The sequence below is a fragment of the Antechinus flavipes genome, chromosome 3 (assembly GCF_016432865.1).
Source record: "Antechinus flavipes isolate AdamAnt ecotype Samford, QLD, Australia chromosome 3, AdamAnt_v2, whole genome shotgun sequence".
Lineage (NCBI taxonomy): Eukaryota > Metazoa > Chordata > Mammalia > Dasyuromorphia > Dasyuridae > Antechinus > Antechinus flavipes.
Window position 1 is genome coordinate 79,583,931 of NC_067400.1, and position 15,638 is coordinate 79,599,568.

General features: G+C 34.9%; 1 protein-coding gene across 2 annotated transcripts in view; it reads right to left on the reverse strand.

Moving 5' to 3' along the window:
- PARD3B (par-3 family cell polarity regulator beta) overlaps positions 1-15,638 on the reverse strand; it is a 1,324,210-nt gene that overhangs the window by 486,964 nt on the left and 821,608 nt on the right. For both annotated transcript variants that reach the window (XM_051983714.1, XM_051983713.1), the window contains exons 12-13: positions 7,126-7,296; positions 1,974-2,103 (exon numbers count right to left, since the gene is read on the reverse strand). In XM_051983714.1, the coding sequence (XP_051839674.1) occupies positions 1,974-2,103; positions 7,126-7,296 (301 nt within the window). The remainder of the gene's footprint in view (positions 1-1,973; positions 2,104-7,125; positions 7,297-15,638) is intronic.

Consider the following 15,638-nt stretch of genomic DNA (forward strand, 5'->3'; position numbering starts at 1 on the left):
TAATGTAACATTCCAATCAAGGGCAGAACTACACTTTAAAGTATACTGTAAAGCAATTATGAGTTCAAATTTCAGATAATGAATAGGAAGTTGTATCAAGTCACTTAAAACTTCATGTCTATATCATCATCATCATCATCACATTTATCTATTGCATTTAAGGTTTGCAAAGTGCTTTACAAACATTTCATTTTATTAGACATAAAAACAATATTGACTGTAATTGGAATGACATGCAACTAATTTATACAATTTCTTTTTAAAGAGTATTATTGATATCTTTTATTTTTGATAGCCCAATCATTTCCCAATTTTTCTTTACAGCCAAGTTCTTCCTTGTAAAAAAAGAAAAAGTTAAGAAAAATCAGGGAGCAAAATGATAACGATGGCACATATTACATTCTGCTCTCATAGTTTTCCACCATTATTGCAGGAAGAAATGAAGTACATTGCATTATTTCTTCTTCTGATCAAAGTCTTATCATTATGACTGATATTATGACTTCATAATAATCAATGCATTCTATTCAGAGGTCAAGGACAGTGACAATACAATGTTTAAACTACCATACATTCATCCTTATTGTAGAGGGCTGAAACTCTTGAGTCTTTGCACTGAGGTCAGTTCAAGCACTTAGGGCTAATTATTGATTGGACAATACTCTATGGGCATATGCTTGGAAAATGGCCCTTCTCACTATCCCATGCTAGCTTGATGATTGGTGTATACCAAGGATTGTAGGAGGGACTAGGGGTAGAGTAAGACTAGCCAGGATCACTCTTTGTGGTAGATGAGGAAGAAGGCGGTTGAGGAGATTCTACTTCCATCCTGTGCACTTGTACCCCTAAAGACCAAGAATAAAGACTAAGGACTTTTGCTTATCCTGACTCCGGCTGATTCTGGGCTGTCCTGGGTGCTAGTGCAGTCGTCACATCTTATAATGATACTGTGACAGATAGGTAGAGACATCTAGAGCCATCGTTTCACTGTTGAGATATTTGGTTAGGCTTATATTCTATTGAAGTGAAGTCTATCTCAGAAGGAATTCCTAGTTGAAAGAGCAAAGATCTGTGAACTTCAGATGGGGATGGGGGATCTCACCACAAAGCAGTTCTAGAAGAGTCCCAAGCCCCATATTTAAGTTCATTCTGATGGGAGTTAACTCAGGATCCCTAACAATCAATGTTCACATTTAAAAAAGAACAGTGATTTTTCCTAATATTATCATATGACAGTGTTGAAGATAAGGTAATATAAAGCCTAGACTCTGGTATATAGCATAATCATGGGCCTCCCTCACCATTTTATAAATTACATGGTTAGAAAAAATGTCTGTATGACCTTCATATGCATATATAATATATAATAGCAAAAGTTACTGTACCATCATGTTACTGAAATAACAAACTCATTTCATCCCCATGAAATGTCCTCAGCTAATGGTATTTAGTATGCTTATCCTACAGTCTATCAGATATTTCTGAAACATGTTGCTAACATTTTATGCTTCACTACTGCTGGGCCATAAATCTTTGATGTTTGATAGTTAATCACATTTGATAATTGTCAACATTAAAAAGGTCTTTGGAAACCCAACATTGATGGCTTTGATTTTTCAGTTCATAGTTTGTTTAATATCTAACCTCCCATGTTTGGGGCAGCGAGTAAAAACTGTTACTTAAACTGGCATCGTTGCCAGGAATCTAATTCACAACTTCTGAGTCAGCTCTCCCACCCATCTCTGAATGTTCATGACTCAGAGTAACAGTCTGCACTTAGTTTAATTAACTGTTCTTTTTTTTTTAAGCTAAAAATATTAAAACCAAAAAAGTCTTCTCTTTCTCCCTCCCTCCCTTCCTTCCCCTTTCTTCTTCGTTTCTTCCTTCTCTCTCTTTCTCTCTCTCTCTCTCTCTCTCTTCTCTCTCTCTCTCTTTCTCTCTCTCTCACACACACACATACAAAAGAACCATACCTTTTTGTCTCTCCTGTGGGCTATATGAGAGGAATGGATGTGGGCTGGGCTCTTGGCGTCTGGAGGTGGAAACAAAATGTTGACAGCTCTCAACAGAGGGCTTGGGAAAGAGCCCATAATCAGTACGCTCCTATAGAAAGGAGAAGGAAGAAGTTGTAATTTCCCCTGATATATACCAAGTTCATCAATCATAGCTAAGCTCAAACGGGGACATCACCACCATTAAATCATATTCAATCAAGGAAAAGATTATGGAGAGTTTATTTTGCATTATTGTTTCTCAGCCATGGAATTTTTTTTTAAAGGCTTCCCAACAACCCCATCATTGCTGTGTGATAAAGGACCCCGAGGATGGAATGGGGCAAAGGATTTTGAGACCTATCTCTAACACAGAAAGAGGATTAACTTTATTAGGCTTTCTCCCCTCCTCCATTCAAAACTGTCTTTTTTCTTATTTTATTCCATCTGGGAGTGCAGCTTGTGGCAGTGTCAACATAAGACCTGGTGAATGCCAAGGGTGTTTCTCTGCCAGCCAGCTGGTCCCCCTCGTGCTCAGAGACCAAGTGCATATGCTCTAGGACAAGCTCAAACTAGAATATCTTTGGGACTCAAGAGCCCTGAGTACATCCCACTGCAAAAGTCTGGTCTTCTGGCTGGGCGTAAAAACAACCCACCGCCAGACCTCCAGGCTGCTTGCTTTTCTTGTGGGAAATCTTTTCCTGCCACATCTTACCTTCTAAGTTAATTCTGACACTGCAAACAAATGCATGTTTTACTCAGCTTCAGAGTGGACCGAAAGGTATGTTGGTGGTTTATATTCCACAGGTGCTCAGTAATTGGATGTTGCAGGTTATAAAGTGTTCTGTCCATTTTTTTCTAGGACTGAGGCTTTGAGAAATGTGCTTTCTTTCAAGGAAGAAAATAATTTAGAAGCCATCTTGCCACTGATCCCTTGATCATTACTGAGAACTGAATGATGCCATCCAGAGAAACACAAATCAGAGTCTGGAGCTACTTTGATTCTGTAAATAGCATTTGGTCTCAAACAATACACTTGACTTACTTTTTCTTCCTTCTTTAGTAGTTCTCTCTAGCTAATTTTTTTATCTTTATGATTTCATCAGAGTGAAGAGCTCCCTAGTGTAGAAACTCCCTCCATTGATGCAGATGGCAACTCACCTGCAACTTATACTCTTAGTAACCTGAAGGCATTGAAAGATAATGTGAGTTAGAATATATAACATATCTAAGTTTGAATCTTTTTGCATTTGAGAATATCTCCTATTTATAATTTTATATATATATATATATATATATGCTTTATACATATTATATACACATACTTATACGTGTGTGTGTGTGTGTAGATATATGTATATATATATATATATATATATATATATATATATATACATATCATATCTTGTATATACACATTTGTCTACCATCTCCCCTGTTAGAAGGTGAGCCTGAGAAGGGCTTGCCTTTCTTTGCATCCCCAGCTTTTAGTATAGTGATTGGTATACAATAACAGCTTAATAAAAGCCTGATGGCTGAAATACTGAATCTTGTAAATGACTAAATCAATCATTTATTACCTCTGCCAAGACAATTTACCTATTTGGTAAATTTGCTAATATTTTTTGTTCTTTCCTTAGGGAATAAACAGACAGCTATTGGGAATCAGTGTGGAAACTTCCTCCCAATTAAGCTTCCTCCCAACCATAATCTATGATTCCATCACCTAATCATGATCATGTCATCAATATGTGTCAATCAATCAATATTTATTAAGCAACTATTATGTGCCAAGTATTGTGCTAAGTGCCTATTATGTATCATTGACAGAGGTAGTTCATGAAATCAGCTTTTCTATCTGGCCCTTTATCCACTCTCCATAAGCATAAGAGGCAGTTATAACATAGACAAAAGGAGACAGTCTCAGAGTGAGGAAGTTTTGGATTCGAGACCTATCTCTGATACATATTGGCAATGACTGGGCAAATCACATAATTCTTCAGTGACTCAGGGAACTCTCTAAAATGAAGATTGCTGCAAAACTGATGTTGCTCTGCATAGGTACAGGAAGTTTCCTTATTGGAAGCTCCTGACACGAATGAAATCATGTGTATGATTTTCACAAAAAGTGATGTTTTCAGTAAGGAAGAATCCCTTTTAGGTTTTTGTTCAGATTGACCACATACTGTAGGCATCGAAAGACTGGCTCTGTATGTTGGCTAAACCAGCAAACAAGCTGCCCCTAAATTAAAGCTGGATCCCCAGTGGGAGAGGCAGGATTTGCTGTGCATAGCCCTGTGCTTTGAATTAACAGAGAGAAGAACAACAACAAGAAAAAAAAAAAAAACCAATCCTGCTTTCCCAGCTCTTTGATAAATGACACAATCGATATCCCAACAACTGATCAGTAACCAGCCTAATTAAAGTATTCAGCCTGTAAAATAGAGCTGTCATGGAGGCCTCCATTAGTGTCCTGGCCAATAAAAAAAATAATGGATTTTTAAACATATTCTGCTTTCTACCAAGCTGGGCTGTCGCAGCAGGAAGGGAAGTGTTTTGGGTAAGGGGAAAAAATAAAACAGGTCATAACCCATTTTTTTTAATACCAAATCTCCAGCCTCAAATGGAATTACATTGAACTTGAAGTTCATCCTTGGGGGGGAGGGGTATTTCTGTTTAAAATGATTTTGATTCAATCAAGAGCTCATTATGTATTCTTCATGAAGTGCTCATCAGAATTGTTTATATGTCTTGTATATCTGGGTAATGTGGAGGAGAAAAGTTCCAACAACTCTATATTTTGACTTTTTCATAAGTAATTTCTTAAATTTTTATATGAATAAAATGTTCAATTACCATTTTGGTGTTCACGTCAAATTTAACTAATTGATTTCCCTAAACATGTGAAGTGCATTGAGACATTTTTTGGGGTTTGCATATACTTAAAAAAATTATACCTAAGCACAATGGCTGGCACAACAAGAGGATACAATACGGTGGATTACCACTGAGCTCTGAGCTTGCTTTGACTTGAAAAAGTATAGATTTGGGGGATAAAACATTGAAGATTTTTAAAAAATAATAATGATCCCATGATGCACATGAGGCTGGCATATTGATATTAAAAAAAATCCTCTTTAATCTGCATTGAGACCACACTGATTCCCAATAGCAGAGACTAAGCTGTCTGTTTATTCCCTAAGGAAAGAACAAAAAATATTAGCAAGTCTAAAAACACATCTTGGAAAAATAATTCATAAAAATCTGCTTTTCCCTTCTCTTGTCATTTCTCTTTTTCTGATTGGTCCCCTGGTGATCTGTTCTGAGATGTGATTTCCCAATATGGGTCATGAGCTAAGTGTTAAGTACTTTCTTTTCTTGAGCTTTCTCCCAACCCACCAAGAGTGTGAGAATTGGAATGAAAACATTTGCCACAAAGGGAAAGACAAACAGCAAATTTGGGCCAAGATGCTTAATACTAAATCACTGTCCACTGATGAGAAAGAACGATGTAGAGAAAAAACATGGAGGTAGGTTAGCGTGGGCAGAGAGGCAACTGCTTTTAAGCTGTGGCTTATGCACTTTCACCCTCCACAGAAAATAAAATTATTGTATTCTGAATCAAGGAGAAAAACTGAATTTAAATAAAGCAACTCTTGCAATCTAGAAAGGCCTATGTAATTATTATACCCAAATATAGAGCAAGTAGAGTTTTTTCTCGGTAGAGTCTAATTTAATGAAACGAGTTGTATAGCCTATTACTACTTTCTTTGCCTGTCTTACTCCTTTGATGAAGTATGCCTCAAATGAAGCTTGGGGTCTCACATTTTCACTATTTTTAAAGTAGAGAATGTCAAGGAAGAATGTTCAATTCTTTTCAACTAGAGCACCTGTTCTACTTTATCCTAGTTTATGTTAAATGTACCTATTGTATTACAGAAGCATTTCTAGTCCTTTGAGAATTTACTTCCAAGAAAAACTTTAAAATGCTGATTTTTTCCTTTAACTCTTCTTAATGCCTAATTTTATCTTCCCCCCTTTCTTTACAAGTTCAGTTGTATCTAATATTTATGAATATTTTATGCCTAAGCATATTTGAATGAAAATGTAGCTTATATTAAGAAGAAAGGCACAAAAGCAGATAGCTTTATGTGATAAAATATTCCAGCAAAAAAAAAAAAAAGGTTTTTGTTTCTGTAACAACATGTGTAATTAAGTCCCAAGCAACACACTCTGAGGAACAAGATTTAAATTTGTTCATTCACAGGTCCACATAACCCATTTCAATCCTCACAAAAATTTAGAATAGAGGATGCAAATTTGTTGCAGGTATGTATAGATTTCTGTAATTTGATGTATCATTTTTAGATTATGTTTACTACAGACTTATTTATGTGTTTGTCATGGAAAGAGAATGTTGGTAAATCAACATTAGAATGTTTATTAACTGGTATTCAGCCTCAGAAATTATTTCTAAAATAACAGAAAATAAAAACAGCCTTTCATATTTTGCATTTCACTCTTTAAAAGGTAAAAAGATAAAAACGGGTGAAAAACACATAGACTTAGGAATCAGGAAGCCTGGCTTTGAAACTAACAAGCTGTGTGATCTAATAGAAGTTTCTTTGAGTCCTAGTATCCTTATTTGCGAAATGAAAAGGTTTGACTAGATGACCTCTATTATTCTACTATGTAAATAATTAATCTTGCTAATTTTAATCACAATACATAGCCTTATTTATTTTTCCTCCTCCTTTATAGCAAAAGAAAATTAGGAGAGTGTGTGCATATATACATATATGTATATGTTCATGGTGCATATGTACTTGTAAAGGTTAGACAATGAGAATTCTATCTACAATTCTTATGATGGAATCATAGGATTAGTAAAGAAAAGGGTCATATTGGTTATCTAATCTAACTCTATTACCGAATGAAGCAAATAAGGCAAAAAGAAGCTTAGCCAGGTACCTAAAGTCACAAAGCTAGTAAGTAATAGAATTAGAGTTCAAAATCTCATTTTGAGACTACAAATACATTTCCCCCCTACTCTGTCATGATCCTTCAAAATTTTGATATAATTTTGCTTTCCATTTTGAGTCAATTTCTTCCAGGAGATGTGTTTTTTAATCACCTCTGTCTGTCTGTCCAGTCGTCTCAGAATCACTAGTTGGATCATCCCTCGGATGTTCCCTTCCATAGACATGGATCTTCTAAGAGTCTCCATAGCTTCATGGTTGGACTTGCCCAAAAGAGATTCTCCATTCACTGCAATCAGCTGGTCATTTATTCGTAAGCGCCCATCCTAAAACAAAACAAAACAATAATATGGAAACTGCAAGCCAATGTTTAATTCCATTAAGAATTTATTAAATGCTTACTATGTGCAAATCACAAGTATGAGAGTAGATTTTGAAGGCTGAATTGAAAGCCAGCAAGATCTGGCTTCAAGTGCTACTTATGACTGACTCATCATGATTATGTGATCTTGGTACATGGTCTAAGCCACAGAAGTAAAACTCAAATAAAAACAGATCCCTTCATACTGCATATTGACTTAGAAAAGCACAAATTAACATTATCTATATTGCGTTGTCTCTTTGTTTACTTTTGTATCTAATTCCCAATTATAATTTAATCTAGTTCAGGCTATGCTTTGGAGTATTGTGCACTGCATGCTGCTTGGAATGTGATTGATAGCCATGCTCTAGGAAGTTCCTTTAAGACTAAAATATTGAAAAGGAGGTCTTTCCATTTGGTGTTTCTTTTGAACTACTTCAGTTCTGCTATGCTCATAGAGCACAGTGACTTCTCTCATAAAGGCATGTTGTGCTGGGTGGTCCTGTGTCATTATCATGCCGGTTTCTCCTTAATAGGCTGCTCCTTCACCTGGAAGAAAGTCATCTATCTGGGAGCTAATGTGCCTTTAGAAGGGGCTGGTGAACAGTCAATAAAGTGTTTGCTATCCAATAACTCCAGAAGAAATGCTGGGAGCAGAAAAGAGATCTATTCACGACATTTGTAGATCTGTCCAAAGGCTTTGATACTGTCAGTTCTGAGGGCTTATGGAAAATTATGTCAAAATCTGGTTGCCTAGAGAAGTTCATCATAATACATCAATTTCATGACATCATACTTGCCTGGGTACTAGATAATAGACAATGTTCTCATACTTTCCCAATCACCCAAATTGAAATAAGGCTGTATGCATGTTCCCATGCTTTTTTAGCAAGATGTTTTCAGTTATGTAGTCAACCACCTTTAAGGAGGATGAACATGATATCAATATCAACTACTGCAAAGATGGCAATTTCTTCATCTTGAAAAGACTACAAGCCAAAATGAAAGTAGAGGGAGTGCTGGTACATGATTTTTTTGTTTATAGATAATTGTGTATAAAAGCAGACTGTGAAGCTGACATGCAACAAAGTATGGGTCGATTCTTTGCTGCTTGTGCTTAATTTGGCTTAACAATTAACACAAGAAAACATAGATACTCCATCAGCCAGCATCACATCATCCATATGTAGAACTATTGGTTATAGCAAATGGAGAAATTTTGAGTGTGCTATGAATAAGGTCATTTACCTTGGCAGTATACTTTCCAGCTATGTACACATTGATAATGAGGTAAAGCTAGAAAGCCAGATTGCAGAAGGCCTTAAATTTCAGATTAAGGAATTTGTATTTTATTATAGGCATATAGAGGAGACTAAAGGGTTTTGAGAAATGCTTATGAGAAATGACATAGTCAAACTTGTACATTTTAACAATAATATACTATATGAAGGCACTTAGATTACACTCACACACATATACACACAAATATATACATTCACATCTGTAAGCATATGTGTACCTATATTTGTATCTATATATCTTCTGAACTTAACAAACAACAAAAATCAAATAAAAGGAGTATTTCTATATACATACCATAGGAATAATAATACCTATCTTCTAATGTTACTGTGAAGATCAAATGAGATAATATCTGTATAGGCTTAGCAGAGTTCCTAGAAAGTATGTGTGTGTATACACACACACGTATATGCATGCGTATATGTATATGCATGTACACCTACATGCATATGTATGTATTTATACATTTATATGTATATATATATATTTGTATATACATACATCCTATGATTATTATTATCATTACATTAGAATAGAAAAATGATGACATTACATGAAACTGTGTACTATGTCTCCATTAAGACAGTGTAGATTTCCTTTCAATAAATAAATATTTAAACTCAACATGTAATTTTGTAAATGTAACATTCCTGGCTTGTCTTTCTAGCCTTTCTTATTTTTTGCTTTATGTATTAAAAAAATCAATTACCTTCTTTTCTTTCTATAGTATCTTCATAATGTGTGTGTATAGATATATTAACACAAGTGACTCTCCCCTCACACTGTTCTACTGGTAGGAAAGAAGGAGAGGAGATGAAAGGTTAGTCCCAGGCTTCAGGTTAGTAAATCTTAAGGCTTCAACCACTGAGAGAATATTGAAAGTTCTGAGAAGTGGGCAGTTAAACTGAATACGATAAGTAACATAATTTTGAGGATATGGCTTGGGCAAAGAAACAGAGAAATGGGGTAGTGGAACCATGATATTGGTTCATTTTCTCCCCATAAGCTGCTATCAGGATTAAGAAATCTGGACAGGTTACAACCACTTTTTGTGGGTCTACCCCCTAAAATTATGAGATGTATGCTGCACTCACAAAAGGGGAGGTGTTAGGAGATAGTTGTAGTTGGTTCTCTGGAATCCAATCAGAATTTGTCACAATTCTCTTAGTGATCTTTAGCACTGGAGAAAGTATATAACCAATGGAGTATGTGTGAGACTCCTGGCTCTTGGGTCCTCATGATCAAATGTGGTTAGGCACTTGGCAAGCAGCCATCCCTTGTGGTTAAACATGTATGCTATTCCAGAATAATGTAGCCTTTTAATACAGATTATCATGGTTGGCATATTACTGACTCACAAAAGGGCGGTTCTGAGATCATACATTAGTTTGTCATTTTTATTATAAGATTGTGTTCACAGACCATCTGGTCAAAGATTTAAAACTGTTGGGGTTTCAGAGACTATCTAGTAGATCTTTTGATTTTGTAAGATCAAATGAAATATTAATTATAATATGCTCAGCACATTGTCTAGTAAACAACAGGTACAAATGCCTATTCTCTCCTCTTTTCTCACAGTTAAAAAACCAAGGACCCACAAGACTTGAACCCATATTCTCTGACTCTAGAACTCTTTCAATTGTTGTCAGTCCACTAGGGAATATGGCATGCACACATGCACACACACACAAACACAAACTGTCAAATACACATACAACAACAATAACATGAGGCATTAAATAATTTTAGAGAGAGGTACTTAATAAATTCTCCAGAAAATCCATGGAAGATATAGGCAAAATTCTTCTTCCATAATAGATTATATTCAAACAGAGATTATATGACATTTCTTCAATGGATGTTCAGGTTTGTCCCTTAGTCAATGGGCATTTATTAAATGCCCATTATATCCCCTATGATAAGCTCTGAGGACAGCAGAAAATATTAATAAATAATCCCTGCCCTCAAAGAGAACACAATCAAATGCGGGAGACAATAAAAAACCAAATATGTGCAGATTGAGGATATATTAGTTTAAATTAACAGAGATAAACTACTAGAATTAAGATTTGGGAAAGATTTCCTATAGAAGATGAGATTTTAATTGGATTTAAAGGAAGTCAGGGAGGTGAGCAGTCAGAGCAGAAGAGGGAAGAACATTCCAAATATGGGGGACAGCCAAAAAGAATCCCCCAAAAGGAGAGATCGAGTTTCTCGTTCATGGAATAATCAGTGGGCAGTAACATGTAAGACTAGAAAATCAGAAAAGGGTTGAGTTATGAAGACCTTTAAACATCAAGGTAAGGATTTTGTACTTAATCCTGGAGGCAAGTAGAGCCTTTGGTAGCCACTGAATCTAACATGGCATCTGGAATGTCATCCACACCTCTATTCTCTTTCACTGAAAGAGCTGGCTCATTCATTGCCAATTGGCCAGCACACTGGGAGATTAATTGATTTGTTTTTTTCCTCAGAGTCTATGGGAATGTGGAGGCAGTCATAAATACTACTATGGCTCCTATGCCTCTCTCCCAGGATCCTAATGTGGTGTGTGTGTGTGTGTGTGTGTGTGTGTGTGTGTGTGTGTGTATGGATACATACACGCAGAAGGAAATATACTCCTATTTGTCCCAACTGTAGCTACTAATTCCCCACTGGTGTTTTTCCCAACACCCTGTCTATTGTATTCTGCTGCCTCTCCATTTAAAAAGTCAGAATAAATTGTGCATGTGGTAGCATTGATGGGAAGGGTTAGACTGTGATCCTTAAAACAGACAGACATTATTAGTCTTATTTACAGATAACAAAACAGACACATGGAGTTAAAGTAATTTAGAAAAGCTTATATAGTGAGCCAATAGCAAAAACAGGGCTAGACCTCAAATGTCCAGAGTTAGTGAATGCAGGTGTTCCATAAATAAAAAACCCAAAAGGTTAATATTCAACAGTTGTAAATGCTTTCAAGTCGATGATTGAGTGAATATTGAATTTTAGAAAATAAATGATTCTTTCACAGACAGGAGAAAGCATCTATACCAATGACAGACATCTTCAGCATAGCCCTTACCTCAGTCTAAGTGGGGACCCTTGAAAGCCTGTGATAATGTTCATAAATGGTGAATAATATAGCAGTAGCAGATTGCTGGAGGGAATTTCCTTACAGACACTAGTGCCTAGAAAATGAATGGAGAGGGGTACCACAGAAAGGGGTAATGTTAATGCCCTGGTGCTGGGGTGCTGAAGGAGCCATCAATTGGTTATTTATTCACTGATAGACCTCAGAGCCATCTTAAGGAATACATTAACTGTTCTATGTAACTGAAGTAATATCACAACCACAGAAGCATATCACATCAGAGGCATGTGTTGTTTAAATGGAATGTTTTAATATAACTTAATGTTCCCTCCTCTCCCCTTCCCTCCCCTCCACCATGATTTTATTCTAGAAAGAAGAACTAGATATGAGAGACTCAGAGGGACATCTAAACCAAGATAAAGCTATTCATTTCCATTGTTTAATTTTGGTTAAGTATGAAGGGATGTCTTTAGGGCACTAGGACCAGAGAGGCAAAAGAATTCTGCCATTGTCATGCTTTTAGTTATGAGATTCTCCAAATGAAATGAGAAACAGCTCAAAAAGTTATCCCTTACTATAAACTCATTACTGTTTATCATAAAATGATTTCTTTCACAAAAGCTATTGAATATTTTCATTTGCAGATATAGTCTAAGGCTTTTGCCTGAATATTCAAGCACCAGAATAGGATGGGCTCTATTCAGGTTTAGTGTAAAACAAAAAAGCTTGAGTCACCCAGAGCAGCTGGAATTTTTTTAAAAAGGTGTTCACATTCTTTGCAAGGGTCACCAGAAAGTTGGGGTATGAGGAACAGCCAGCTACTACTGTTTTCTGACTTTGGTCTGCTGTCATAGTTGCAATATTATTTTGTCCTTTGAAATGTAAATGGTGGTTTTTCTTATGTACTGGAACCACACTATACTGTCCCTTCTGGGGAACTGTAGACTAGAAGAACAGAATCTGTGAAGCAGAAGCAGCCATAGAGAGTCTATAACTTTTCATTTTACTAATGAAGGAATTGAGGTTCAAAGGGATTTAAGTGATTTGTCCAAGGTCACAGCCTAATTGGCCATAAGGAGAATCAAGGGCTCATGATTACAGATTAGTAATCTTTCTGCAAAATGAATCAGAACAATTCATTCTACTAAAAATGGTGAACTTTTAAAGATAAGTTCATAATGTTTTACTTTTATATCACTTTCATTTCTAATATAGCTATATCTGTCATCTCTCATGGAATTAACCCTTTTCTTCTTTTAACAGTTAAGCAAAAACAAATGAGTCTGAGAACGTATACACAAAATGCTATCTCTTTCTACCAAGAGAAATGAGGTGTGTTTTATTGTTTTTTCTATTGGCTCAATTAATTGGTTTTTCAGTTGGCCCTATTCAATAAATTTTAATGGCTCCTTATTACTTCTAGGATTAAATATAAAATCCTTGGTTTGGCTTTCAAATCTCTCCATAACCTGCACACTTTCTACCTTTCCAGTCCTTCTTCATCTTACTTCCTTTTACATATGACAATAGCTTCCTTGGTATTCCTATTTTGAATATATTCACTGATTGCCCACATCTCCAGAATTCTCTCCCTCTTCATCTCTACCTCCTAAATTCACTGTCTTCCTTCAAATCTCAGGTGAAGTTATTTCTTTTAGAAGCTTTTCCTGATTCTCCATGATCTTAATGCCTTTCTTCTGAGATTATATCCAATTTAGTGTCTCTGTCTCTCTGTCTCTTTCTCTCTCATTCTCTCTGTGTGTGTATCTATCACTGTGTCTGTTTCTCTGTCTCTGTGTCTCTGCCTTTGTCTCTATCTATGTCTCTCTCTGTCTCTGTTTCTATCAAGAAAAAAGAATGTGTACATAATTATTTGAATGCTGGTGGCTGAATGTGAAGTCCTTGAGAGCAAAAATTGATTTTTTTTTGCCTTTGTTTGCATATACAGTGCTAAAACATCTAATAAATGTTAGTTGACTTTGACTCCAAGATTGGCTTCCATTTAAATTTTTCATTTACCCAACCACTGTATATATTGTTCTTATAATTCTATTTATTTTACTCTGCATCAATCCATATAAAATTTCCCTTGTTTCTCTTATTTCCTCACATTGTCTTTTCTTACTGAAGAATAAAAATTACATTAGTATACTACACTTAGTTCTGTTATTCCCCAAAAGACAAGCACCCACAGTTTTCAGTTCTTTGCAACTATAAAAAAATGTTGCCAGGAATATTTAAATATATATAGTTGCTGTTTTTGAGTTCCTTGGAGCATAAAACTAGTAGCTGATGAGCACAAAGAAATGAATGAATATATATATTATTAATTAAAGTACAATAAATAATTTTATTTATATCTTTTGTTTTTACACCATCTAGATTCCTCACTCTCTTCCTTCACTTCTCTCTTCCTGAAAGCCATTCTGTACAACAAAGATGTTTTCAAAAAAAGAGAGAAAAAAAATAATCAAATCAAAAGAAAAATATCTGACTATATATATTATGGTAAACACATGGAAAAAATCTGACTTGCTCTATGTATGCATATCATATATAAAACGAGTTCTTGTAAAAGTATATGCATATACATATATAATGTACTTTTATATATATGTGTGTGTGCATGTGTATATATATATATGTATGTATGTGTATATATATATATATATATATATATATATATATATATGTATATATATGTCATGCCCATAGAACTCCTACTCCTCCAAAGGTAGGGGTAGGTGTGTGTGTGTGTGTGTATGTATGTGTGTGTGTGTGTGTGTGTGTGTGTGTGTGTGTTTCTTCTCATATCTCTTTTTTGGAGTCAAACTTGCTTTTTTGCAATTTTGCCACATTCTTATTTATTTATTTTTTGGTGGTGGTTGTTTTTCACACTTAAACCTATATGCTATATTATATATATAATATTATATAAATATATATTATATATTATATGGGTTCATTTTGTTTCACTTCACATTAAATCTTTTCATAATTCTCTATATTCATTATGTTTATCATTCTTATTGCACAGTAAAATTATATTATATTCACTTTACACAATTGGTTTAGTTATTTCCTAATCAATAGATATCTACTCTCCAATCCCCCTCACCAATTCTTTATTATTAGAAAAGTGATACTACAAATATTGGATGTATCAATGACCTCCTTGGAATATATATCTAGCAATAATTTCTTTGGATATGAACATTCTAGTTATTTAATTTATAGATTTCCAAATTGATGTCAGAATAATCTTACAAATTCACAGCTCTCCCAACAGTTCATTAGTCTAATGTCTATCTGTTTACAATCTTTCCAACAATTACCATTTCTATCTTTTGACACCCTGGCCAATATACAAGGCACAAAGTGAAAACTCAGGGTTGTTTTGATTCATATTTCTCTCATTAGTAATTTGCAGAATTCCCTCCTATGGCTATTTATAGTTCCCAATCTTTTAAAAATACTTCTTTATTGAAGAATAATTTTGGGGGTTATATATTTCTGTGTTGCTTCTCTATCTTGGATATTAAACTTTTTTCAGAGATAAAAAGTTTTTTCCCCATTCAACTATTTTCCTTCTTTTACTAGATGTTTTAATTTTGTTTGTGCAAAAAATTTCTTATAATCAAAATCAAATATTTTATCTTTTCTGATTATTTATATCCTTATTTCATTGAAAATGTATCTTCTACCCACAGAGATAAAGGCATATGATCTATTTCTTTTTTATAGTATAATATTTAACATTCTGGTTCTGCATCTACTTCGCATTTAGTGTGGATTACTCACTTTTGTTGCCACTGGTAGTGAAAGTTTATGAAGTTCAGACAACTATCTAGAAGAGATGATGCACTATCCGTCTCTTATAGAAGAAAATGGGGGATAAGAGTGGGGGGGGGAAGCATGATGGAAATGTA